Raw genomic sequence first — 27880 nt, 5'->3', positions numbered from 1 at the left:
GTAGTGAATGGCTTGAGAAAATACCCGCAGACAATGCAGCCCACAGGACCTGGAGTTGAGTAGGGCCCATGTAGATATGATGGCTGTTTGCCAGACTAACCAAATCCTAGCTTTGGTTACTTATGGTGAAAGCATAGATGCGTAGAATGTATGAAATAAGCACGAGAGAACATATTTTAATTGCTAAAGCTTTGATTATATTCCAACAATGCACTCATGTCCTCTTCAAACTAAGGCCCATTACTTATAGTAACCTAATAGTTCTAATAGCTATAGAAAGCAAGGCCAAATTGTTGGGTTCAGTTCATTTTCAAACCATTCAACTGCAATTTGCTGCTTGAAATAATAGTGTTCTGAAAACGATTAAAATCCATAAAATGGAGCCCATCAATTCTAGATATTAGATGCAGGACATTGCCTCCATGATTTTGACTAAATAAATAGTCTTTATTGGAAAAAACATTGCTTGTACCAGTCAGTTACATTGAACCTTCATTCTTTATTGTACCAACAACACTGATCAGTGTGCATATACACAAGTATATATCATTCAGGTTAATATTATATAATACTATATTATTGGTACAAAAACTGCATATAAATAAGGTCCTGTTTTCTGACAGCTACCTGTCTGCCCAGGTGAGATCTGTCAGGACCAACAACGTGAACTGGTTTGGCATTCCGGTCCAGTATTCCGGTTCGGCATTCTGGTCCAGCATTCCGGACAGTCCGGAGACACGCACGCTTTTCCGACGGGACAGCCCAGGATGAGGGGTGTGTACACGGCAGCCGAGAGGCTGTAGCAGCTCCTTATCTTAAATCTTCAGACTGTGAGAGACGTGGACAGATGGAGGTAGACAGACAGGGCTTCTCTCAGTGTGCTTCTGTGAGATCTTTCCCGTGAAAGTCCACACACTGTAGAGTCACAGGCATGGATGCAGTCCTTTTAGATGCATACGCCTTTTCTATTAACAAAACATTTTATTCGTTCTGGGCCATGGGAAATAAAGACACTGACTTTATACACAAAAAGGTGGTTATGGATGGGACCATAAATTTTCTAGAATTTCTGAACTTGAAATTCAATTGTGGTGCACAATCTGAGAATCCACCTATACTTCGTGTCTTATAAAATCTGCATATAAGAAGACCACATGCGGATCAACAATGTCATACTCCGCTCGTTTGTGAAATTAACGAACTGAAGCCGATGTTAGTTCTTGTCACTTTTTCCATTGACAAAGTGCATTTATGGAGTTTCAGAAGAAGAAGCCATTTCCACAGTGTTAGCTGGCTGTATGAATGAGGAAAAAACAAACAAAATCATGCACTGAACATTGCTAAATGAGCAGCAGACTGAGGGTTGACCTCTGACCTTTTTTATATACCTCGTGACTAACGTGACAGACCTACGGACATGAACGTGTTCTCCCACCTCAGACTCAATTGCGCTCATACAAATGAGTATCAAAAAGGAAATATAGTGCTACATGCCAGAAAAAGTAAAAATAGTGATTTTAGGCTGCTTTGCCCTTAAAGACGACATATTTTAAAAATCAAGTTAGATCTGCAATCTGCTATATAATCATTTGAAATACAGTCATATAAAATAAATTATCAGTGTGGTCCACTAGAATAACAAAAAAAAAACTGATTTAAGATTTGTTGCACCGATATGTAGTAATACACATTTATAAATCTCCCCAACATGATCAGTTACACAGGACCGTAAGGAGATACCGTATATAAACACACATTGATAAAATAAATTAACAAAAACATTCTTGGTTCACGGTTGCCATAATGGCAGCATTTGGCACATTCTGATCTCGGCACTCTTTCCGCTAATTTTGTTTTTTTGGTGTTTTTTTTCCCCTCTCCCTCCCCACAGCGGTCACCTCGGTCACCTCTTGTTCCTCCCCCTAAACGAGAGCGGTCCAAACTCTTTGGTCTGGGGACGCGCGTGTGCGCGGTCCGGCCAGCGAGAGAGATGACAAGCCCGTTTTACCGGGCTCCGAGCCGCGAGTGCTGCAGCGCGTTTGGCGTTTGCGGCGGCGATCCTGCCCCTCCCTCCTAGATCGCGCCCTCGCTGTGGGGCGCGCGGTTCGCCTTTCCGCGCCCCAGGCAGTTCAGCAGGTTGGCAGTCTCGCCCCGCGAGCCGTCGGGGATCTCCGTCAGCGTCAGCTCCAGTCTCGTGTACTCCCCGTCGCAGGACTGCGGCGTCTTGTCTAGCCGCGAGGCCATGAGTGCGTTCTGGTACTGCTGCCGAGTCACCTGAGAGAGGAAGAGGGGCGTCACGAAACCATCGGAGACTGTGCAGGCCAGGGGTGGGCCAGGAGGGCCAAATCCATTTCTCGATTTCATGCAAACTTCTGCTCATAATTATTTAAATAGCACAATCTTACGCGATTCTGGCTACGTTTAGTCATTTTAACTAAATCCTTTGATAAGCCCACAGCTGATAACTGTCCTTACACATGTTCTACTGTGGTCGAAGCCGTGTGTGAACCACGGCAGGTCTATAGAGCTAATTAATTAATCTGGCAATTGAATGCATAATTATCGGAAGCAAAACCCTGCATAGCTACATACCAAGCCTCTGGGAATTGCCTATCCATGGTATAAAGACGCTTACTTACTGAACAAAGAGTGTTTATTTCATTTCTCAATTTCCCACTAATGCCTGCAGTGTGTGTGTGTATATATATCCGTTTCCGTTTAATTTCTTTACAAGTAAGCTAGGATATGCGCATATAAACCTTTTATTTTTATTTATATGCTCATGGAAGCTCCCAGGTAAATAAAAGTTAAATAAACATGAGCTCATATAATCTGAATGCTGTATTTCTGTTTCTGTCGAATAAAAATGTCACCGTGACACCCTTCCCTTCTCTCACCTTGATGTAGAGCAGGTCGCTGGCGCACCTGACGGAGTAGTCGGGGACGTAGATCTGCAGGAAGGCGTTCAGCTGGTTGTTGCTGCTCCCCAGTGTGGGCGTGATGGCGTCCATCCGGTCGCCGCGGCTCAGGGAGTCCGAGTGGTTCAACCCGAACGACCGCGGCGGGGATTTATTCTCTGCCCACCAACAAAATAGCACATAACACAACTTCACCGTCACGGCACCCATACATCATTTCATGTAACTCCTGCGAATAATCATTTACCAAATTAAAATATAGGCCTAATAAATAACTCGAGTAATATTTCCGAAGCAATTAATAAAATTCCAAGTTAAATGAGGAATGAGTTTGGTGATATTTGCCCAAAGTTTTTTTTTTTTTTTTAATGCCTGTACAATTAATATGACAAAATGCGCAATACTGCAAAACAGGAATAACCACAGTGAACACATGAAAAATTGCAGACCGACTGTTGATCACACGGTGGCGCCAACAGCACATAGATAAACTTGTGTCCTGGTCTTCCACAGCAGTGAGAAGCTGTGCGACTATTAGCAATTGTAATCAGTCGCCCGAAACGAGGCCGAATCGTTTCTGAATAATGAAACTGAGGAGGATGAATGATAAAAGCAACGTGTCCAAAGAGAAAACTTCTTTTTAATTAAAGCGAGATTATGTTTTCCACTACTTAAAGAAAACGTTCAAAGGGTTCCCAAGGTCGGCATTAATGCAGCGATTTAGCTGGAATGTATATAATCCCAGTGTGGATATCTGCATAAAGCAGCGCGCCCCAGTACACCCCGCGCTGGTATGCGGACCCAGCGTGATTAGTGCAACCCCTTTAGGTGCCAGAGGGGCCAGAGCAGGACCGTGTCATTTGGTTCTTGTAAAATTCTAGAAGCCGTGGCTGCTAATACAACCGATGTGGGCGGGGCGAAGGCATTCATGTAACGTATGATATGGCACCGATCCACCCGGCAGCTAACTCCCGATCTTATTTACTATCGAGCTGGGCCTGCGGGAGGACTGGAGGTCGGGGTTTTCTCAAAGGAAGGGATTTTTTACAGCACTGTCGCAATCTACCGGCAGCCCCGAGTTTTCGGTCTGTAGAAAATTAAAAACTTATCGGCGGGCACGGTGAAATGCGTGCGATTAACTAATGTATGATGGCTTACTGTTGAGTGTTAGCACTACTTTGCAGAAAAACTATTTGATAAGAAGGGCATAAATAAAAACAGTTATTTTATGAAAGGCAGCCCAGTTTAAGAGCAATGCTGCTGCAGTATGGAGTGTGGGAAAGTGGACGGACAGACAGACGGACATACAGGCGGATGATTATACCTGGCGATCCCGCAAGCGACTCCGCCCTACTGACAGCAAACGTACGAGAAAGGGAGAGAGGAACTGGGAGCGGAGAAGAGGAGAGGATGGACAGATGGAGAGAGGGAGAGAATAAAAGGAGGACCTATCACCAAGAGGGAAACGACAAGCTTCCTTCTCATTAATAATGAGCAGTTCCACAGTTTAACTGCTCCACCCTGTTTCAGTAATCACATTTTAGTGACGACCATAAGTGATATGCAGTGTAAGTGCTAACTGAACTACGTGTCACGCAGGATGAAATTTGAATATCTGAAGCTCCTCAGGCTGATTGGCCTCAGATAACTCCACTCTGGATCTGCCCTATAAGCATGCTGCCCAATATCAAAACTGCAAAAACAATCAAATAAATAAAATGGCTGCAGTAGGAAACAAGTGGGTCCAGAGAAAGGCGTGGCTGTGCCAGTCATATTATTATATTCACAGATGATATCACAGGAAATAAATGGCCTAATTTCTATAAACTCCAACATCCATAAATATTAAGTTCAACTGTTCAAACTATGAAATGAAAAATTCATCATTTGAAATATATCTTGAAGAGGACCTAATAAATTAAGAATAAATTAAATATATTTGAACTGTATTCACAAATAAAATGTTTATACGCAGTCTGTCATAAATTTCCTCTGCGATCAATAAAGTACAATCTAATCTTATTTACTTTGCTATTTCTTCATACGACAGATGGTGCATGGAATATAAATGCAATATACTGCAATATAATTGAATAAAATATAACAAAATATTGCAACACTTCAAAGTATATGTACAAATATACAAATTTGCCACTCAGATACTACTATAGTATTTATTTACACATTGCGGTGAATTAATTTAATAATATGTTCTTAAAGGTCCCCATATTTATAAAGTATTCAGTACAGGCCTGCTCCTTCTCCATAACAGCTGGCCCACTTCAGAGGACATGCAGAATTGCCCTAAGGCCAACCCTCACTGACTAAACCCTGACCCTACAGAGAACAGCAGAGTAAACCCTACAAAAAGCAACAAACTAACCACTAAACCTACAGAGAGCAGCAGACAAAACCCTAAACCCTATAGAGAGCAGAAGACTAAACCCTACAGAAAGAAACTGACTAAACCCTAACCCTACAGAGAGCAGCAGACTGAACCATAAACCTACAGAGAGCAGCAGACTGAACCATAAACCCTACAGAGAGCAGCAGACTAAACCCTACAGAAAGAAACAGATTAACCCCTGACCTTACAGAGAGCAGTAGACTAAACCCTGATCCTACAGAGAGCAGCAGACTAAACCCTACAGAAAGAAACAGATTAACCCCTGACCTTACAGAGAGCAGCAGACTAAACCCTGAACCTACAGAGAGCAGTAGACTAAACCAAGAGCCTACAGAGAGCAGCAGACTAAACCCTGACTCTACGGCCAGCAGCAGGCTAAACCCTGACTCTACAGAGAGCAGCATACTAAACCCTGACCCTACAGACAGCAGCAGACTAAATCCTGACCCTACAGAGAGCAGCAGGCTAAACCCTACAGACTAAACCCTACAGAGAGCAGCAGGCTAAACCCTGGCCCTACAGAGAGCAGCAGACTAAACCCTAACCCTACAGAGAGCAGCAGACTAAACCCTGACTCTACAGAGAGCACCAGACTAAACCCTACAGACTAAACCCTACAGAGAGCAGCAGACTAAACCCTACAGACTAAACCCTACAGAGAGCAGCAGACTAAACCCTACAGAGAGCAGCAGACTAAACCCTAACCCTACACAGAGCATCAGACTAAACCCTACAGACTAAACCCTACAGAGAGCAGCAGACTAAACCCTATAGAGAGCAGCAGACTAAACCCTGACTCTACAGGGAGCAGCAGACTAAACCCTGACCTACAGAGAGCAGCAGACTAAACCCTGACCTACAGAGCAGCAGATAAACCCTGATCTACAGACACAGCAGACAAACCCTGACCCTACAGAGAGCAGCAGCTAACCCTACAGACTAAACCTACAGAGAGCAGCAGCTAACCGACCCTACAGAGAGCAGCAGACTAAACCCTAGACCCTACAGAGAGCAGCAGACTAAACCCTGACCTACAGAGAGCAGCAGACTAAACCCTGACTCCTACAGAGAGCAGCAGACTAAACCCTGACCCTACAGGGAGCAGCAGACTAAACCCTGACCCTACAGGGAGCAGCAGACTAAACCCTGACCCTACAGAGAGCAGCAGACTAAACCCTGACCCTACAGGGAGCAGCAGACTAAACCCTGACCCTACAGAGAGCAGCAACTAACCCTGACCCACAGGGAGCAGCAGATACTAAACCCGACCCTACAAGAGCAGCTAAACCTGACTCAGAGAGCAGCATACTAAACCCTGACTCTACAGAGACCAGCAGACTAAACCCTGACCCTACAGGGAGCAGCAGACTAAACCCTGACCCTACAGAGAGCAGCAGGCTAAACCTTACAGACTAAACCCTATAGAGAGCAGCAGACCAAACCCTGACTCTACAGAGAGCAGCAGACTAAACCCTATAGAGAGCAGCAGACTAAACCCTGACTCTACAGAGAGCAGCACACTAAACCCTGACCCTATAGAGAGCAGCATACTAAACCCTGACTCTACAGAGACCAGCAGACTAAACCCTGACCCTACAGAGAGCAGCAGTCTTACCCGGAGAGGCCATCAGAGCCATCATTCCATAATAGGAAAAAGGTCCAGCTTCATACTTCATCCCCTCCTTTCCTGCCTCCACCTCCACCTTCCCCTGTGCATGGAGGGATGAGAGAGAAGGGTCAGAGCGGGACCTAACTGGACCCCGCGGTCCTGGAGACGAGCCGGTGACCCAGCGTCAGGGACCGCAGGGGCGCTCTGTCCCCCCCTGCAGGTGAACCATAGCTCATCATTACATTACATTACATTACATTTATTTGGCAGACGCTTTTATCCAAAGCGTCGTACAAAAAGTGCATTTCATGGTCATAGACAACTGCTAAACACAGGTTCAGTAAGGTACAATACTTATTTTGTACAGCTATTTCTAGCCAAGAACACAGTTTAGTTCACACAGTGAACACTATTCAGACCTAACCTCTGCAAAGCCAGCTAGGCAGAAGAATAAGCTACAGTATTAGGACAAATACAAATTACCAAAAAGTGCTGGGATGGGGCAACATGTAACAAGTGTCATGAAAAAGGGGGGGGGAGATTTAGAGTGAAATATACAGCGTGGTGGTGGTTAGTCTAGGTATAGTCTGAAGAGATGCGTCCTCAGGCCACGGCAGAAGATGGATAGTGAGGGGGAGGTTCGGAGAGGGACGGGGAGTTCGTTCCACCACTGGGGAGCTAGGGTGGAGAAGCTCTGTGATCCCTTTGGGCGGGTGGGAGGGGTTACAAGGCGTCCTGCTGCCGCAGAGCGGAGTGGTCGAGCAGGCACATAGAATCGAGTCATGTCCTGCAGGTAGATGGGGGCTGTCCTGGGGGCTGTCATCAGCGCTAAACCCGCTGAGCAGCTCCACAGAACTCCGCCCACAGCCCCGGCCCCGCCCTTACCTGCAGCAGCAGAACTCCGCCCACAGCCCCGGCCCCGCCCTTACCTGCAGCAGCAGAACTCCGCCCACAGGCCCGGCCCCGCCCTTACCTGCAGCAGCAGAACTCCGCCCACAGCCCCGGCCCCGCCCTTACCTGCAGCAGCAGAACTCCGCCCACAGGCCCGGCCCCACCCTTACCTGCAGCAGCAGAACTCCGCCCACAGCCCCGGCCCCGCCCTTACCTGCAGCAGCAGAACTCCGCCCACAGCCCCGGCCCCGCCCTTACCTGCAGCAGCAGAACCCGGCCCACAGCCCCGGCCCCGCCCTTACCTGCAGCAGCAGAACTCCGCCCACGGGCCCGGCCCCGCCCTTACCTGCAGCAGCAGAACTCCGCCCACAGGCCCGGCCCCGCCCTCACCTGCAGCAGCAGAACTCCGCCCACAGGCCCGGCCCCGCCCTCACCTGCAGCAGCAGGATGAAGTAGTCCACCGGCCTATTGCGGTGGAAGAGGTAGTGTTCTGGAACCTTCTTGTTCTTGTCGTCGTACTTCAGCTCCTGGATGACATTGGGGTGCTTGAGGAGGCGCAGCAGGATCCTCTCTGACATGTGACAGGGGCCAAAGGGCTCCACTTCTGCAAGAGAGACCAGGCGTCACCCCAGAGTCCATCTAGCACCCCCTCCACAGCCATGTCAGAGTTCACCTAGCACCCCCTCCACAGCCATGTCAGAGTTCACCTAGCACCTCCCCTCCCCTCCACAGCCATGTCAGAGTTCACCTAGCACCCCCCCCCCCTCCACAGCCATGTCAGAGTTCACCTAGCACCCCCCCCCCCCCCAGCCAGTCAGAGTTCAGCTAGCACCTCCCCACAGCAGGTCAGAGTTCAGCTAGCACCTCCCCCCCCTCACAGCCAGTCAGAGTTCACCTAGCACCCCCCCCACAGCCAGGTCAGAGTTCACCTAGCACCTCCCCCCCCTCCACAGCCATGTCAGAGTTCACCTAGCACCCCCTCCACAGCCAAGTCAGAGTTCACCTAGCACCCCCCCCCCCTCCACAGCCAGGTCAGAGTTCACCTAGCACCCTCCACAGCCATGTCAGAGTTCACCTAGCACCTCCCCCCCCCTCCACAGCCATGTCAGAGTTCACCTAGCACCTCTCCCCCCCCACAGCCATGTCCGAGTTCACCTAGCACTCCCCCCCCAAGCCAGTCAGAGTTCACCTAGCACCTCCCCCCTCCACAGCCTGTCAGAGTCCCTAGCACCTCCCCCCCTCCACAGCCATGTCAGAGTTCACCTAGCACCTCCCCCCCCCTCCACAGCCATGTCAGAGTTCACCTAGCACCTCCCCCCCCCTCCACAGCCATGTCAGAGTTCACCTAGCACCTCCCCCCCCCTCCACAGCCATGTCAGAGTTTATCATGTGGCACTTGCCTGTTGCTAGGAAACGCAGGGCAGCCAGCAGAAGCTGAGGTGATACTTTGACTTTCATCTCGCTGTCTGTGGGCTTGAAGGCTGAGAAGTCCTGCTTCCTCTCCCGATGGACAATCTTCTTCTTAGACTTGTTGTCAGCTGCAAGAATCAGAGAATGGAAATATTAGAGAACTGGAGATTCCTTATTTTTGAAGAATTAGGTTGGCTGTCTGAGTGAGTGAGTGAGTGAGTGAGTGTGTGTGTGAGTGAGTGAGTGAGTGAGTGTGTGTGTGTGTGAGTGAGTGAGTGACTGAGTGAGTATGTGAGTGAGTGAGTGAGTGAATGAGTGAGTGAGTGTGTGAGTGTGTGAATGAGTGAGTGAATGTGTGTGAGTGAGTGAGTGCATGTGTGCGTACCACAGAAATGGCTCAGAAATTACATTTCAGTCCAATCAAGATAAAATCCTGATATCAGCAAGCTAGGGTATTTTCACTTAAATTCCATCCCAGTACATTGCTGTTAATCAATAAATCAATCAATCAAATTTATATAGCGTAATTCACCGCAATTGTCACAATATGCTTCACAGTCAACCCTGGCCTGAACCCCCACAGGAGCAAGCCTAAAGCAACAGTGGCAGGGAAAAACTCTCTGTGGTAGATGGGAAGGAACCTTGGAAGGAACCAGGCTCAAGAGGGAAACCCATCCTCCTCGCCTCAGGGTTACCCTTGATACAAACGGACTGAAGTAGGGCACCTACTGTACAAGTCGGTCTCATCCAGGATCTCGGACTTGATGATCTCCTCGATGATGTCCTCCAGGGTGACGATGCCCAGCACCTCGTAGAACGGGTCGCCCTCGCCCTCGTTGTTCACCCTCTGGACGATGGCCAGGTGGGATTTACCTGATAGCACACACAGGTGAGAGAAGCTGGTCAGCGGAAAAATTTCAGGATCCGCCCATGTCATTAACCTGTCCTCCTCAGGGTCAAAATGACCGTAGCCTGTTTTTAACAGCGGCGAAAACCCCAAAAGTTAATTGTTTCAGCATGAAATTTGATAACCTTTCCTGGAGTGGCCCTACTATTAGAAAACATTCAACTATGGCCTTTTTTTTTTTATTACATTTTTATAAATGTGGTACACTGGCAGGGTACAAAGATTGTCCTATGAGGCTTTTTTAACCCAGTAGTTATGAAATTAGAAGTCATAATCAAAGTGCCACACATAAATAGCAAAAAATGATGTTTTGTAGTAAAAATGAATGGTGTAGACTGAAGTAATATAGCCTCTGTGCTCAGTGAAGTACAAAATCAGTTATTCACCAATTATAAAAATAGTGATTTAGGTTTTGAAATTCAATGAAGAGGCTTTTTAGCAGGAATGTGGATTCGTTGGGTTTGTGCCTTTGTTTCCCATCCTCCCCTATTCCCTGATAGCGCATGTTTACAAACAGAATTCCTAGAATAACAAGAATCTCTGCACTAGCTGGAAACCAACGGGGAAGATCTTCTTTCCCAACCAACAGATTGCACCAACACAGTTGTAGAAAGTCTCACGTAGTTTTAGCAAAACACCCATCAATTTAATTGTTCCAGGTCTGGAATGCTTCCAGGAGAAATGCTTCATGGTTAACCACTGGTGTCAGCCTTTGACAGTCAGTTTAGAGAGTGGATATCTTGATGAGGACAAGAAAGAAAGTAAACAAACAAGGGGTTTATGGGATGGGGAGGCAAACAGTGCTTCGTCACTTTCTCTCAACGCAGCGCCAAAATCAGTCCAATCAGCCTGTCAGCCAAAATTCTGCACACCTTCCTTTACCATTCTCAACTTGTGATCATTTAAAAGCATTTTCCCAATGTGAGGACTAATATTAGACCTGAAATTAAGTGCTTAGTCCAGTTGGGTGACTTTACTGGCTAGAAAACTTTGGTCTATGTCGATGGGTGGTGGGGTTTGATTGACACATTGTGCATGTCTGGCTCAAACAGAAACTCACCTCAGTTTAATAAAGGCGTGGAATTAAATGCACTTTAATTGAATTTGAAGGTGATTATTTGACAGTGATGATTGCACCATTTTTATTTCATTTGGTGATGAATTTATGCCATCATGGGTGGCCTGGTGGTGCAGGGGATATCACTGTCATCTCACAGCAAGAAAGGCCTTTCTGTGTGGAGTTTGCATGCTCTGTTTGCATGTTCTCCTTGTGTCCGCGTGGGCTTCCTACCACAGCCCAACGACATGCAGGTCAGACAAACTGGAGACTCTAAATTGCCCACAGGTATGATTGAGTGAGTGAATGGTAAGTGGTAAGTAAGTGGGTTAGATAATGGATGAATGGATTTATCATTATTTAAATCAACTGCATTTTATTTGAGTTGTCTTTACTTCCCTTGTACATATGACAGTAATGTGCAGCAGTTTTCCATAGTGAATGACAACAGGATGCCCTTTATTTTCTGTCTAACTGCAATTCTCTGTAATGTTTTAACAGTGGATAACTTAAGCAAAGATACCTATGGGTATTTAATCATATAATTTTTACTGAACCAACTGATATGAAATTCCTGTATAGAATTAAACTGTTTTTGGTTATTTGTGGCTAAAAAAGACACTAGGAGTACAGCTCACCTAACCATAACCCACCTGCCTGGTCCCTTTAAAGGCAGAAAGGCCATTTTGAAAGGCAGGTGGAGGTAAAACATCATTCAACTCTTCCAAGCCAAGGTTCTCACTCCCTCTGTGACCCATCACACATCACCCACGCGTCCACTTGGCCCAGGGAACATGGCTGCGTGCCGAAACTCGGTCAAAGGTACCCCCTTTGTGAGAGTGTCAACTGGGACAGGTAAGGAAACGAGCCTCTTTGTATCTGTAATTGATTTAAGGGGAAAGTATTTGAGCAGTTCACCTTTTACACCGTTTTTTTTTCTGGAACAGGAATTTCATCATTGAAAAGAAACCGAATCACATGACCCTGTGTAAGATATGTGAAAAGCACAGTTCAGAGGAAAGCTTTGGAGCAAGACTTTTTGTCAAAAGACAAAAGGCCTGAGCTGTACTAACTCTGAAGGTTAAATGCCAGTTCTCTCATCACATGGATACTATCTGTGCCAGGCATATCCTTTCAGGGGCCCAAGCAGGATTTGACCCCCCCCCCCCTATTAAAGTGTAATAAGATATATACTTTATATATATATAAACATGCAGGCAAGAGAGAGAGTGCACTGGTCTCATTCAGGGTCATTTCATTGTGTGCGGCAGTGACCAATGATCAAAACACACAAAACACACATTTTGGTCAGGAACAACATGAAAATGACACATTATTATGAATTTTGAATCCAGATCCAGAAAGATGCTTAGATGGTGAGGAAAAAATTAGGGTGAGCTTGGGATCGCCTAAAAAAAAAGGTGGAATGTTTTCAGTAATAAAAATATTATTGTCTGTTCTCTACGTGGAGTACACTTATTGCATTTTTGTCAGATATTTGCATAATGTATAAGACATTTATTAAAGGGGCAATTCACCCAAAAACAATATAAAGCTATATTTCCACTTACCCAGAGTGCCATCTATGCATCCACACAAATTTGTTGAGATTTGGCAAGTTCTCAAAACATCCGCTGCAGCTCACCTGATACAACAGAGCTCAAGGGTGCCAAAGTTTGTGGTACTCAAAGCGCCAAATATTTACATTCTAAAAACTCAAAAGCAACATCTCTTTCCAAATATAATGTCCCAGTTACTCACAAACATCCACAAACCCTGTTGTGCATCGTGGTTTCATCGAAAACTTCTTTCAACCAAAGTATGCGAAACTGTGTATGTCTGTGCAAAGACTCAGCTGAAGCACCACCGGATTCTGGGTCGCAGTGACAACACTGGTGTTTTAACGATGTTGACAATGTGCCCCAGAATGCTGGCGAGCTTTAGCTGAGGCGCCATTGATGCCCGGTGCATCAGGGTGAGCTGCAGCAGATATCTGGAAAACTCGTCAAATCTCAGTGAAACTATCTGGGTGGACAGTTATTACTCCAAGTAAGTGGAAATAAAGCTTTATTTTATTTTTGGGTGAACTAAATATTTTATACGTACAATGACTCAAATATTTACTAAACATGTAAAATATTTGTAAATTTACATAATACAATGTAAATTATTTACATAAATGTACAAATCTTACTTAATGTTTCATAAATGTAGATACATTTTTGTACATTTAAGAAATAAGACATTTTGGAAATAAAATAAATATTTGCATAAATGTATGAACGCTAGATATCTTTTTCTTAAACATTCACTAAATGTTTGAAACATTTAATAAAAAAATGAAATTTTGCTACATTTTTCGTACACCACTTTCAGACATTTCCTAAATGTATACAACACAAAAATTTAAATATTTAGCTATTTATATGGGAAAAGTTCATAGCAAAATAATTGCATTCAACACCCCGTACTCTCATACGAATAGATGTCAATAGATGTCACCTCTTACTGCACTACTCTGCAGTACAGCATCAGTTCATTTAGTATAACTGAGGGATCATGCAGCAAAACACACAAAGAAAACTATGTTGTTCTGCTTGAGTTCCTTAACTGCATCACCACCATGAAGCCCTACTTCTGTAGCTGTCTGCAGCTGTTTGAATCACTTTAAACTCGAACACTGCCTCTCATTGTGAAACACAGGAGGGCACATACAGCACAGTGAAACCACGCCCTGCAGTCACCCCCAAACACACGTATCATCACTGTTTAGACTCCCCTTCTCTGCCTCTCAGATAATTCACTATTTTAAGTACAGTAGTACTTTACATAGTCCATGTCCTTGAAAACTACACCTGCTTGCTAAGAACGATAAATTTAGATGTCGTGCCAAATATGAAGTCCTCTTCACACTGTTTAGTGCATTCTCTGAGACACAGAGAAATCCTACCCAGTCTACTGTGGGTCAAGGCCTCTCGTCCATTCACAAAAAGAGCCGTATTAGCTAGCCTGAAAACAAGTGCAAGTCAGCAATCTCCAAACTCAGCAGCCAGCAAACGTTAACCAGCTGGAATACTAGCCCCAGATTTACAGTGAAAACGCACAAGGCAACAGACCATGCAGGCACAGGGGCAGCTCAGACGCCTGGCTGCAGGCTAACACGGATAGCATGTCCTCAGTATAAATGTTCACATTTGCATGAATGCTCTCCATTCAGATAATTCAGATTCAGTCCTCTATACTGAAACATGCAAGAGCAAATCACATTAAAACTAGCACTATCCAGGGGATAAGGCCTATCATAACAGCATCAGAACATCTGAACATCTGAAGAAATAAGCCTACAAGCTTGAGGTAGGCTAACCGGCAGCTGTTGTTCATATTTCATTATAAGAACTAATCAACAGGTCCACTACATTCAATTCTTGTTCAACTTTTTAAAGTGTAATAATTTAGATCTTTTTTTTTCAGTTTGCGAACAGAAAAAAATACCCCACATAGGATGCTTGTTTTCTATTTTATAAACTCAACAGTAACGTGTACACCTGAAAGCTGTCTGCTTGACTGGTCTGGGTCCGGTTCACTACATCCTTGGCATCCGTGTGAGACTGCAACTGCGCTACACAAATCCTGCATTCTGGCCACTTGGATGAAAGCTGTGCTTTCCTGAGCCAAAGGGCTTAAGAGAGCGGGGCGGAGCTTAGGCCACTTGAAGGGTTTCAACTCTTGGCCTCGTGAAATGGTGGCAACGGAAGGAGCGAGGTGGCGAAGGAGGATCACAAGAGCAAATTAAACAGAATCTTAACACTGGGATTTAGAAAGGAGCTCTACAAACGCTTAATCGGGGTGTTGCACAACCCCAGCAACTATGGCAGGACTTCTTAGGCGCATCACATTAATACGACTGCACTGGGCCAAGAATGCAAACTTCTGAAACTTTTAAAACCCTAAAAGATTGCACATTAATATCTTGGGAGGTCTGTTGGGTGCCAAATATGTAGGCCAAGCATCTAATAATGATAATAATAATAATAATAATAATCATCATCATCATCATCATCATCGTTGACATGCAGTGGGCATGGCTTCTGACAGAAATGCTTATGAATCCAAAATGGTTTAACATAAAATTCCATAACTTGGTAATCACACTGACAGCCACCTCAAGACTCCAGACAGAGTGTGCTATCAGACAGTTAGTACTTTCTGCTGTCTCCTTCCCACCTTAAAGCAGTATCTATGCATGACCGATGCAAAAGGAGCGCTGCCATGCTTTTAGCAGAATGTGCTGCTCATGGGATTGCTATAAAGACACGAGGGGAGCAAACAGATCATTAAAAGTGACAATCCTACGCTACAAACACCATGGCAGGGAGCAGCATTTCTCTTCCTACTCGAGCACTACATACCTACTGGATGGTTCCAAAAAGGGTACTGCAGGTTGGGTATGACAGAAACTAAGTCTTCAGACTGCATGTGACATGAACAGCGTTTCAAGCCACAATTACCGTTAATCTGTTATCTCTCTGTGGTCCAATACATCGCCAGTGTGAGTCGTTGGGAGAGCAAGTTATCCTTTTTTCTTTACTTAATTTCCTTATCAGTTGGTTGTGCCTGGTTTGGATGTGCATGTGACCACCATTTGCAGAGGAGATAACATGACATAAGACATAACTCGTTAACCCCATTTACAAGGCAGCCTTTACCAGGAAAGCGTCGGTAAGGATAGCCTGCCAGTTAGCATTGTTTAGTCTGCCAGTTAGTATTGTTTAGCCTGTCAGTTAGCATTGTTTAGCCTGTCAGTTAGCATTGTTTAGCTTGCCAGTTAGCATTGTTTAGCTTGCCAGTTAGCATTGTTTAGCCTGCCAGTTAGCATTGTTTAGCCTGTCGGTTAGCATTGTTTAGCCTGCCAGTTATCATTGTTTAGCCTGCCAGTTAGCATTATTTCGCCTGCCAGTTAGCATTGCTTAGCCTGCCAGTTAACACTGTTTACGTCAGTTGTACTATATTCATTGGAAAAACATGTGTGCTAAGGTCACACTTGTGAGAACCAAATGTTCTGTTCAGCAGCAAGCTCACAGAAGGTGCTGGCAATCCAGAGATAAAGTAGCTTAGCAAATAACCCCCCCTCCTTATATTCACACCCCTGGGGTAAATCACTCTTATGTTAAAATATCCTATCTTATGTCTTCTTTCTCAATCACATAGAAGAACATATTGCAAGCTGTTTATTTCATGTGTTCATCCCATTGAGATACATGCATGGAGAAGAAAGAATAAAAAATGACACTACTGCTGGGTTTGGTCACACTCCCATTTAAGTAAGGACCAGTCCATTATAGACTTATAGTCAGCTCTTAATAGTTTTATTCACCGATTTGATTTTGTATTTATAAAGAACTGTTTCTAAAATGGACGGATTTTTTTACTCTTCAAGCATTGTACTTCTTTTTCCACAGTGAAGCACTTTAAGCTGCTTATTTCCATCTCATAAATCTTCTCTATTTATTAATTGCATACAATTATACACTTAACAGGCAATAGCCTAGATTGCTAGTTTTAATTTTCCTATTTTCTATGCGAACTTCCCTTTTCAACACGTCATGCAAAGCCATTACTAAAGTGTTTGTGATGCAGTAAAATCCCCCTCAGTGTGAGCGTTTGTGATGCAGTAAAATCCCTGTTAGTGTGAGCATTTGTGATGCAGTAAAATCCCTGTTAGTGTGAGCATTTGTGATGCAGTAAAATCCCTGTTAGTGTGAGCATTTGTGATGCAGTAAAATCCCTGTTAGTGTGAGCGTTTGTGATGCAGTAAAATCCCTGTTAGTGTGAGCGTTTGTGATGCAGTAAAATCCCTGTTAGTGTGAGCGTTTGTGATGCAGTAAAATCCCTGTTAGTGTGAGCATTCGTGATGCAGTAAAATCCCTGTTAGTGTGAGCGTTTGTGATGCAGTAAAATCCCTGTTAGTGTGAGCATTCGTGATGCAGTAAAATCCCTGTTAGTGTGAGCGTTTGTGATGCAGTAAAATCCCTGTTAGTGTGAGCATTCGTGATGCAGTAAAATCCCTGTTAGTGTGAGCATTCGTGCTGCAGTAAAATCCCTGTTAGTGTGAGCGTTTGTGATGCAGTAAAATCCCCCTCAGTGTGAGCATTTGTGATGCAGTAAAATCCCCCTCAGTGTGAGCGTTTGTGATGCAGTAAAATCCCCCTCAGTGAGAGCGTTTGTGATGCAGTAAAATCCCCCTCAGTGTGAGCGTTTGTGATGCAGTAAAATCCCCCTCAGTGTGAGCGTTTGTGATGCAGTAAAATCCCCCTCAGTGTGAGCGTTTGTTGTTACTCTGGGCAGTGAGTCCAAGCAGCTGCCATTTTCAGCTGAAGACATAACAGAGGAGAGCTGGGGAAACAGCACTGCACATCAGGGCAGCCAGTCTGACTGATACACAGCCAGTCCGTCACAACAAAACGCTGGAGGTCGGCACAACACAGGTTTCTTCCATAAACCACTGTTCAACCTAAAAATAAACACAGCCTGAGAATAACATCTCACACTCATATTTATTTTCAGAAGCACTAGCTATAAAAATCATTTCAAAATGGTGAAACTGCTAATTACAGTACTGGGCAACTCCCTTGTTATTTCCCTCTGAGCTTAATAGACTCTAACAGAGTTCAGAGAGACTCAAAGGTGTGCTCACATGCGCTTTATCCACCACAGGATTCAAACCTGCAGTAGCACCTGCAGTGCATTGTTACTGCAGGTGCTACTGCGTTCTCTCTCCGTTCTGCCACCTCTGGACGCTTGGCACCTCCCCCTCTTCGCGTCTGTACTTCCCGCTCCCGTCTGCTGTCTGTCCTGGCCCCTCGCTGGTGGAATGACCTCCCCGTGACGGTCAGAACAGCAGAGAATCTCACCACCTTCAAACGCAGACTGAAGACTCATCTCTTCAGGCTGCACCTCTCCCCACCCCTCCCTAGCCTATAGTTTAGCTCACTGTACCTAGTTAGGATAATATGATTATGTTAGTGTATCTGGCAGGATTGTTTTTGTCTGATTAGGTGTGATTAGATGTGATTCCAGTGCTAGTTTGTACTTGGTAGGATTCTTGCTTGCTGAACAAGCTTACTCTACAGGGTTGGAGTCCTGATCGATGTGGTCACTTCTGGCACTACGATCCTTACTTCACTCTAGTGTTTCTTTTGCACCTCTACATCATGAATCAATGCACTTGTTGTACGTCGCTCTGGATAAGAGCGTCTGCTAAATGCCTATAATGTAAATGTAATGTAATGTAATGTTACACATATCTTTTGCTGGTGTGAGGACACTACCAGTCCAAACCAGTGTATTTCTGCTCAAGCACACACCGACATCAATTCCAGGTTAAACAAGGGTTCCCTTTCCCTAAATCGACCTCTAGAAATCAATGTAAAAATTACAAGTAGAAAGTAAGACTTTATATGAGCTCCTTTCCCAACTAGAACCATTTGAAAGCAAGCTTACAAAACAACAGATTGGCAATGCCAGAGGATGTTGTGGTAAACATAACATCATAAAAATACTCCTTTTACACAGCCTGATTTTCATATTACTGTATTTTTATCCTCCAGAATAACTGTTGCAGAATAATGCTCTGGCTCACAAGCAAAGACAGGCCAGATTAAAAGTGTGAAGATGAAATGGGGAGCGATGTTTCGGAACAGGTCCCAGATGGCACCAGAGGACGAATGCTTCTAGTGTCTTTTGATCACTTAAAGCCTAATCCTCATGGGAAATTAGGAAGGATGCATACATATTTAATGTGAGGTGGGAAACGGTGGCAGAATGTATTTTAGGCAGGGTTTGAATAATTTTATTCACACTTATCAATTGTCCATTTCCTGTTGTAAAAGAATTTGACCAGTGTAGGCCATTTACAAAGCAAATTTTGATGGGGAGTTCATATTACATCATTCTGAACAACGTGGGTGAAATTAAGACTATATTACACACAAAATGAATTATATATATAATATAACAAGTCCATTATGAGGATATAAAAATAATTTTCTGAAACTGAATTTTTATTTTAAAAATTAGGTTTCAGAAAATTATTAGTTATTATTAGGTTATTCATAAAATAGGTTTGTTTTGTTCAGGACAGGAAAGGTTTATGTTGTAAATGGTAAATTTCCCAAAAAAAAAAAAAAAAGAAATATGGTGCTTTCTGATTTCAAAACAGAACTTAAAGTTCACATAATTTTCTGGTGAGACCTACACATACATACTTGCGAAAGACTTCAGAGCAAGTTCCATTCTGAGCCTTAGCCTAGCCTTAGCCTACATGGCATTTCAATTCAGATCAAACAACCATGTTTCACACATTGTTCCCCAATGACCATTGCATGCGATTCTGTTTCTACACATTATGACCCTTGTCCTAAGTTTGTTTACATTTTTCATTTGTTGCGTGTGTTTTGTTCTTCCGGTTCATCACCTGATTGGTCATTAGCATAACAAATAACCAGTGGAGATTAGCTCTTCGAACTCGTGCTTGGTGTGTTGTGGACAGAAATTGCTTGGCTTGACCTTTTATTTGACTTTTTTATTATAATTCCGATCCTCATCAAGCCCTTCTAGTTTGTTTGCTGATTTGATCTTGTGTGTGACCACTGACTCGTTCCCTTCAACTCTGATTCTTGCCCTCTGCTCATCGTACAGTGCTCCGGTTAGTTAGTGTGTTCCCAGCTGGACTACAAATCCTTCCGTCGAGACACAACTTTTGTTATTTTGCTTTGTTATTTTTACTACTCTCGGTGGAGATTTAACTCTCTGTTGGGGATATGCTATTGGGACTTTTGGTTTCAGACGGACTAACTGTCCGAAGTTCAGCATTCAAAGCCGCCCCATGCCCAGTACCATTCGAACACTAGCCAGTTTTCAGTTAGATTTGGATTGGCAGATAGGGACTGGAGTCGGTTTGCAGTACGTTTCCCCACCCATTCCCCACTCATTTCCCTTATCATTCATCCTGTTACGGTCTGACCCTAGACCAGGTCATAATACACTGAATGTACTTTTCATTTAAAGGAACCTTTTGTGCTGAAACATTCACGTCTTCAGTGTCAGCCTCCACAGGCTAGTACACCCAGGCACACAGGCCCTAGTGCAACTGTGAAAGACGGCGCTTGTGAGAGACGGAGATGAAACAAGAAGGAAAAAAAAGAAAATGGCTTTTAAATGGCTGAATCTATTGTCTGATTCCACCACATTCCTTCCCACTCTTACCTGGGGTATGAGGCTCACAACAGACCCAGCTTAAATCACTAAATACGGGGGGGGGGCGGCGGCTAGCTCACCCCCAGCTCACCCCCAGCCCCACGGGCTGAGGGCCCCGGGGCCAGAGTTCTGACACCTACGCCAAGAGGAAGGGAGAGAGATTAAAGAGCATTTCACTTCCTCAAACGAAGGGTCACGACCCCGGCCCACTGTCCAATGAATTCACGAGGTGCAAGATCACAGCCGGGTGAATACAAGCAAAACAGGCACTCTGATTGACTAGCATGACCGCACACGTCTCTGTCCTTCAGTGGAGATGGGATGCACGCCCCCCAAGTCCCAAATAAGGTCAAAAAGTAAACACCATAACACCATAACAATGTGAGGTCAATGCTTTGAACACCTACTTACCGAAGCTTTTGCGGATGCAGACTGATTATTCAACACCAGGCACATGAATAGCCAAAAGCAGCTCATGCCGACTGAAGACCAGTCATAGCCTGATTAACCCAATTCAAGCACGAAACCGTCCAGACCCACGGCACAACTTGGCAAACTATAGGCTATTTCTTGGTTGATTTTACGCACTCATATACGGCAGTTGGTTGAAAATAGACACTTCACGCTACAATCATGATGATGGCAATGACTGTGCTGTGAAGTTTAGGTAACAAACAACAAGGCTGAATCTTTTTGACGTAATTTACATGTTGAAACTATACGTCAGATCGCCTAGTTTCATTCACGGTGGCCAAGCGGATTCGATAACGTTTCAGAAAATATATAATGTTAGAAGATTTAATTCAATCTTCTACTGGGACTTTTGCCGTTTACTGAGGGTGTGAAAGAAAATTTCGGTGCCGCTGACTGTAATCGAATGTTTTTCACATTTACCGTTCGATTGAGCAAGTACCATTAAAAGTACATTTTTATGGGTTAGTACTGTCAGATTGTGCTAGCTACTTTACATGAACCTTGTACAGTGATCAATAAAGGCTAACAGCATACTACCACTTACTTCGTGTCACTTGTACCACCATTGTAATGAACTAAAAAAAAGGCTACAAACTACCTTTTCTATGAGAAATGTGTTGTCCAGCTCACGCGCATGCACTGCTGGCGACATTCTAAAGCTCCGTTTTGCCCTCTGTACTATTATAGCTAGGTAGCTATGGCACGTCCTCACCTCTGTAACGTTAGTTGTTGTCCTCTGTGTGTCCATACATCTGTATCGGTGGTTGTAGCTGTGTGTCCTTAGCTCCTACTCACGCGTGCAGGATAGCATCCATACGCTCTAACTAGTTTAACTAAAGTAGGCGATCCGTACGCGCTAACCAGGTTAGCTAAAGTAGGCGAAACGTGAACATGTTAGGGTTAGCTAAAGTAACGTTAGGCGATAAAGCTGTGCTTAAAAATGTTGTGTTGTACCACCTGCGCATGCGTCCTACTAAACGAAGCTCCACCTGCGCATGCGTCCCACCAAACCTCCCTCACAGTTTGTCTGTGAGTGAGTGAGTGACTACAATTTGCCACGCATAGCCCATGGCGCGCAGGAAAAACCTCGATCTATTTAATAATTTCCAATCATTTCCCAAACATATTGGAAATGAATGAGTAAAGCAAACACAATCACAAACATGTGGTAACAAGCTTCTCCAAAAAATATCAGCCAGGTGCTTCCATTTCAGACTTGGAACAATTAGAGGGCTTTTTATAAACTGTGCATAATATGTCAGTTTGCAATGTCTAGAACCATGACGCAGTTCACCTTGCCGTAATTTTTCATATTTTCTTATTTTCTCAATGAGCAGAATCTCGTCTGTGAGCAAGCTCAGTTGCTTGGAAATCCATCCCATCGCTGGGAAATCCAAGTTGGAAACAATCGAGGAAGATGTGCTTGCACAGGCTGCAGAACAGGTAGCAGCCCACCCCTTTTCACTCTGTAGCCAACCAGCAAAGCTACGCGACCATTCACACCACAGAATAGCACCAACACCCCCCACTCACCTACTGTAGGAGGAAGGAAGGTGTCAGATCAGCCAGAGGGGGCAGCTTTGTGCAGGATTCTCTGCCTGCTAAAACCTACCCCTGGTAATGCATAGACCAGTTATGGGTCACGATCCTCACTACAGGCCACAGAAGTCACAGGTAAACCCAGGACTCAATTCTGGGCCACGGTACACAAGATGAATGAGAACCTGCTGGATTAGACACTTTTTTAAAGTTTTTTTTTTTTTTAATTAAACATTTTTATTTGAGAAAAAAGGTGCATAACAGACAGCAAGAATGTAAAACACAAAATACTCTATGTACCCCATCCTTTCCTTATACCAGTACATGTGCACGCAGACACCAACAAGCACAGACACACACACAGGTCCATGCGCAAGCAGGTCATGCATAACAAACACATGCACATCCACTCACCAACAAACATACACACAAATAAACAAACAAACATACAAACAAACAAACACAAATAAAACGCAAACAGTCATTACTATTTCACTGGTTAGAACTTAATTAGGCAACAAGGAAAACATCAGAATCAGAGAATCAGAGAGGGAACATCTGAGGAACACTTTCAGCTTAAACATGAAAGAGGAAAAATCAAAAAAAGCCAAGCAAATTAAATCAAACTTTCCCAGGGTTCTGTGCGGCAGCAAATTACTTTTTGCTTTCTCTCGCGCCCTCTCTCTCTGTCTCTCTCTCTCTCTCTCGCTCTCTGAGCTCAACAAACTCAACAGGAACGTTCAAATTAATTAACAGTGACTTAAAAGAGAAAGTCTTTGAACATGTGCCGTGAGTCTTTGACTATGTGCTGCGAGTAGGGGGGAGACAGACTATGCGCTGTGTAAGGGGGGGGTGGGGGGGGTGAGGAATATGAATATTTGGCCCCCTCTAATCACATTACTGCAGCTCATTTCTGATGGCAGGCTGCCATTTGGAGCCCAGCCGAGAACACTGTACACACACTGTACCATAGTCACTGCCAGGCTAGCAACCAGCAAGCGCAAGAACAACCTTTTACTAAATTACAGCTCTCATTCCAAACTGGCACACTGTACCACACTCACTGCCAGGCTAGCAACCAGCAAGCGCAAGAACAACCTTTTACTAAACTACACCTCCCGTTCCAAACTGACATACTGTACCACACTCACTGTGAGGCTAGCAACCAGCAAGCGCAAGAACAACCTTTTACTAAACTACAGCTCTAGTTACAAACTGACACATTTCATCCAAGTGAAAGACCTGTTCAATACGCACTGTTTATATAGAATAATTACGGAGCACAGGGAATGTATGTGATTTTGCATTTATCTGACGTGGTTTAATTGGAGTAATTCCCCAATTGCGCTGATGCAAAAGAAACAGAGGCCTATTTATTTGGTTTGAAATCCAGCAGAATATTAGAGGGGACGCGACACTCTGAAAAAAGATCAACTTTATTAGGCTAAAAGCGGCCCTCTCAGTGACCTTCTCAGTGACCTTCACCAGACTAAAGCAGACAGAAGAGGGGCAAGAATATGAAGAACATGGGACAACAGACCAGACAGGTCTGATTGCACAGCATCCCCAAGGAACCAGGGGGCGAACAAGTAGTGTAGTATCCTGGTTAGGGACCTGGGCATGTAAATAAAGAGTTATGGGTCTGAATCCCAACAGGGATGCAGTTGCTATGCCCTTCAGGAAGATGCTTAAGCTGCAACTGATTTAATAAATATTCAGCTGTATGAATATTATATGTGCAAAAAAATGTAATCTGTCAAAGTTGCTCTGAATAAAAGCATATATCTCTTGAAATTTAACAAAACAAAACGGAATTGCTATTCAAAACCCTGCTCAATGTCTCACACAAATTTCACACGACAATCAATGTCTTCAAAGGAACAGAAACAAGGTGTGAATAAGTGCTGACATTGAACTGAGCCTTTTTGACATCCAGGTGGTTGTGGAAACAAATTAATTAGCCCCAGTATTGCTTTTATGCATAAATCAATCAGACCAAATCATGTAAGTCAAGTGAAATCTAGTTATTTGATCACAGACCTCTGAGTCTGACTTTTCTTTGACATAACTTTATGATGCTCAGCCCTTACCCATCTGACACCTGTCCCTAAGTTGAATATGATGTTTTCTGGCGTTGGATACATTAGAATGCAAGCACCTGGTTGGTGCAGGACCCAGGCTCAAATGTGAGGGTGTTACCACACACCCAAGCACAGAATCCTAGCCAGGGACACGCAATCATTTTCAGCACCACCGCAGACTGAACTTAGTGAAGCGTACAACTATAAAAGGAAAATTAAAAAACAGAATGATTTCTAATTTAGAGATGTGCTAGGAAACATAAATACCTCCTTTTGATTCACACTATTTTTCACTCAAAAAGGGAGAGCCTGCTTGTTTTCAAGTGGTAGGGGCTGTGTTGAATTGTGGAAATGGGAATTGTTTGTACTTAAAAAGTGAACAATAAAAAAAGGCAAAACATTGTATTGGTTACCAGAGCATACTCTCTGTCATGGAAGACAATCCACTGCCATCATGGAATGTGATGTAACTAAAGGACACTCAAAGTGTGAGTTTAGCAGCAGCTATGAACATGCATCACTGAATATACCAGTACCACACTGAAGGCTCTTTAAAACACTTTCATACACCTGAGCTGAGCTGACATTAAAAAAGTACACTGAAAATTTAAAGGGTCAATGTGATGAAAAAAATTGTAACATAAATAGTCAAATTTCATGCGAAGCTGTGGGCTACGCATTGATTAGTAATAGCAAAATATTAAATTAAACTGTCAAACACTAAGCTGAAAATTACGTAGGTCAAACGTTTTGCTCTTAATGAACAACTGTAGGCCAACAATACGTTTCTGTGGTAAACGGTAAAAAGACGAAATAGGAACAGATATTGATTGAAATCCAATTCCTTAACATTTTTTTGAATAGTCATGTTAACTATTAAACATTTTTATTTTGAAGAGGGACAATTTCTAAGAACGTTTCGGGATGAGCTACTAAAGCCATTTTCAAATAGGCTACTACCCTACATTGTCATCAAATCCGCTTAGAGTAGGAACTCAATGAGAAATTTAAGGTAGTTCAAGAAATACAAGTATCAAACATCAATCACTCCGCGCGCGTGCAATGCTCAAAGTCGTTGTTAAAGCACTACAGATGTAAATGAAACAAAATGCTCATTTTCAAACGTATGAATATCTACTGCAGTGGCACGCTGGCGGCAGCATAATTACTATTAACATTTTTAATACAAAAATCCTCAACACATGCTTAATGTATGTAACTAAAAACCACATAATTGTCGGAACTAGATCCTAATGCGTTACACCCTGTATAGGCTAACTACACCGAGGCGGTTTGATAGCCTACACTTACTACAACATTATACTCGCGTGCTACACAATGCAGCACCGTGATTCATGTACCGTATATTTAGCATAAAACAAGATTATACACAGCTATATTCCGGCAGAAAGGTTTAGCTTCATACAACGCGAAGCATCCACGCAATCTTAACGCAGTGTAAGAAAGTTCTAGTGGGCACGTTTTAATACACTCATGTAGGGACACTTGGGGATGTCTGAGAAATATATTCTGAAGCACACAGCGGTAAGGAAAGATGACTGCACATACCTTTCTTAAATTCCTCTAGCGTAGCATCCAACTTGGTGTCATTGAATACAAAATGCATCGGATGACTGTAGAACCTAGTAATGGTTTTTAGAGACGTGCAGTCATCCGGATCCACAAATGCCAAGTCTTTGACAAACAACAGATCCACAATGTTAGATCGATCCCCTTCAAAGACGGGTATGCGCGTGTACCCGCTCTCCATAATTTCCGACATGGTACCAAAGTCCAGAATAGCATCTTTGGCAATCATGAAACAGTCTCTCAGCGGCGTCATCACAGCCTCCACGGTCTTAGTCCTGAGCTCGAGCGCACCCTGAATGATGTTCAGCTCCTCTTTCACTAAATCATTATAAGGATCCGTCACCCTCAGCATCTCTAGGAGCTTTTCTCGATTGTACACCGTTCCGATCTCCTGCCCCAAGACATGATCTAACAGTTTGCTCACTGGATAGGAAGCTGGGAATGTCATCAGCATGAAAAACTTGGTCAGGAATATGGTGTTAGCTCCAACTGCAAGACCGTGCCGTGAACATATAGCCTGCGGCACGATCTCACCGAATATCACTATTCCAATAGTTGACACCACGACCGCAATCAACCCAGAACCTGCAATATCATCCAACAAAATGGTCAAGGTAGTGTTGACTAGTACGTTCCCCAAAAGTAGCGAGCAGAGCAGGTAATTACCCTGACTTCGCACGGGCTCGATCTTCTTGGCGTAATTCTTCTCCTTTTCTGTGCCGCAGTTTTGAACAATCCGAAGCTCCATCGGATCCAGCGCCATCAGCCCCAGATTCAGTCCGCTGAACATGCCGGACAAGCAGAGCAGCATCGCGATAGAGATTACCTGCAGCCAGAAGGGAAGCAAGAACTTCCTCTCCTCCACAACTATGACTTTGGTGTCCTGGCCATCGTGGTAGACCCAGGTGTTTTCCGTCCAAGGATCGTGTAGGCCAGCCAGAGCACGCGTTGAGGTTGTAACACAGAGATAGTACGCTTTACTCCTTTCGGTCTTTCTCAGGGGTTTGACTTCCATTTCAACAACCCCAGACGTCTTTCTGTTGACGACAATGTTTGGCAGAATAACTATGTCTGAGGTTCTAATGCCACAGGGATGAATATTAGTGATGTGCTCTTTGCTCTCGTTGTCCCCGAAAGAACTGTCAACGTTGCCAAACAGTCTTGTGCGCTCGTGCTCCGTGAATGCAATTCTGGACCATGTCTCGTTGTTAATGTTTTGCCCATATACCCTCAACTTGACACGAGACTTCTCGCTGATCCGCATGGTACCTCTGTCCATAAAGGAAACGTCGTCTGTATCTTCCAGTCTAAGACCGATAATGACCGTCTGTTCTGCGCTTTCCCTCGCACCTGTCAAGCTTATCAAACAGCCACTGACAGTTAAGAACACCAATACGAGGGCTCGAACCCGGCTAAGTGCCGCCATCTTTGGAGTGGGCACTGCAGCCGACCATTCTATCATGTTAATAATGGGCAACCTCTTTGCATGAAAAGGCAATTAAAAGTCAGTCAGTCGTAGTCCACCTTCCTCTTTGATATAGACATCCTTGGTTCGAGCATTAGACTTGTTTTGCGACCACTACGCTCCTGTAACTCCAGACTGCTTACACACTACCGCATGCCCTGTATTAACTCGTGTTTCTTCTGATATTACAAGATGAGCGTCCTTATCACCCAATCCAGTGATGCAGCGGGATGAAGGCGGGTATTCTTAACTACCAGAGCGAATAACAATCAAACAC

The 27880-nt window shown here is 44.1% G+C and overlaps 1 protein-coding gene across 7 annotated transcripts; it reads right to left on the bottom strand.

Moving 5' to 3' along the window:
* Window positions 1-479: 479 nt before the first annotated feature.
* cnnm2a (cyclin and CBS domain divalent metal cation transport mediator 2a) lies at window positions 480-27774 on the bottom strand. Of its 7 annotated transcripts, none has more exons than XM_064317911.1 (8): window positions 26118-27764; window positions 9965-10108; window positions 9226-9363; window positions 8260-8429; window positions 6941-7034; window positions 4056-4091; window positions 2898-3112; window positions 480-2274 (listed from the first exon to the last, which is right to left on the bottom strand). In XM_064317911.1, the coding sequence occupies exons 1-8, from the start codon at window positions 27598-27600 to the stop codon at window positions 2074-2076; spliced, it is 2481 nt and encodes an 826-aa protein (XP_064173981.1). In that variant the 5' UTR covers window positions 27601-27764; the 3' UTR covers window positions 480-2073. The 7 variants fall into 7 exon arrangements, 4 of the variants coding, with proteins under 4 accessions (XP_064173981.1, XP_064173977.1, XP_064173978.1 ...); XM_064317907.1 differs by lacking the exon at window positions 4056-4091 and adding an exon at window positions 4243-4305 and having other exon boundaries at window positions 2898-3076; window positions 26118-27763; XM_064317909.1 differs by lacking the exon at window positions 4056-4091 and adding an exon at window positions 4243-4305 and having other exon boundaries at window positions 2137-2274; window positions 2926-3076; window positions 26118-27767.
* Between the last annotated feature and the right edge of the window lie 106 nt (window positions 27775-27880).

Source organism: Anguilla rostrata, chromosome 18 (assembly GCF_018555375.3).
Source record: "Anguilla rostrata isolate EN2019 chromosome 18, ASM1855537v3, whole genome shotgun sequence".
NCBI lineage: Eukaryota > Metazoa > Chordata > Actinopteri > Anguilliformes > Anguillidae > Anguilla > Anguilla rostrata.
This window is presented reverse-complemented; position numbering and strand designations above follow the sequence as displayed.

Bases quoted from the DNA above. Each gene is read 5' to 3' on its own strand.
- cnnm2a (XM_064317911.1), bottom strand. From the start codon at position 27,600: ATGATAGAATGGTCGGCTGCAGTGCCCACTCCAAAGATGGCGGCACTT. The intron at 9,364-9,964 runs GTAGGTGCCCTA...TGATTCTTGCAG, and splicing joins GGATGAGACCGACTTGTACA to CTGACAACAAGTCTAAGAAG. The intron at 7,035-8,259 runs GTGAGGGCGGGG...CTCCATGCACAG, and splicing joins ACTTCATCCTGCTGCTGCAG to GGGAAGGTGGAGGTGGAGGC.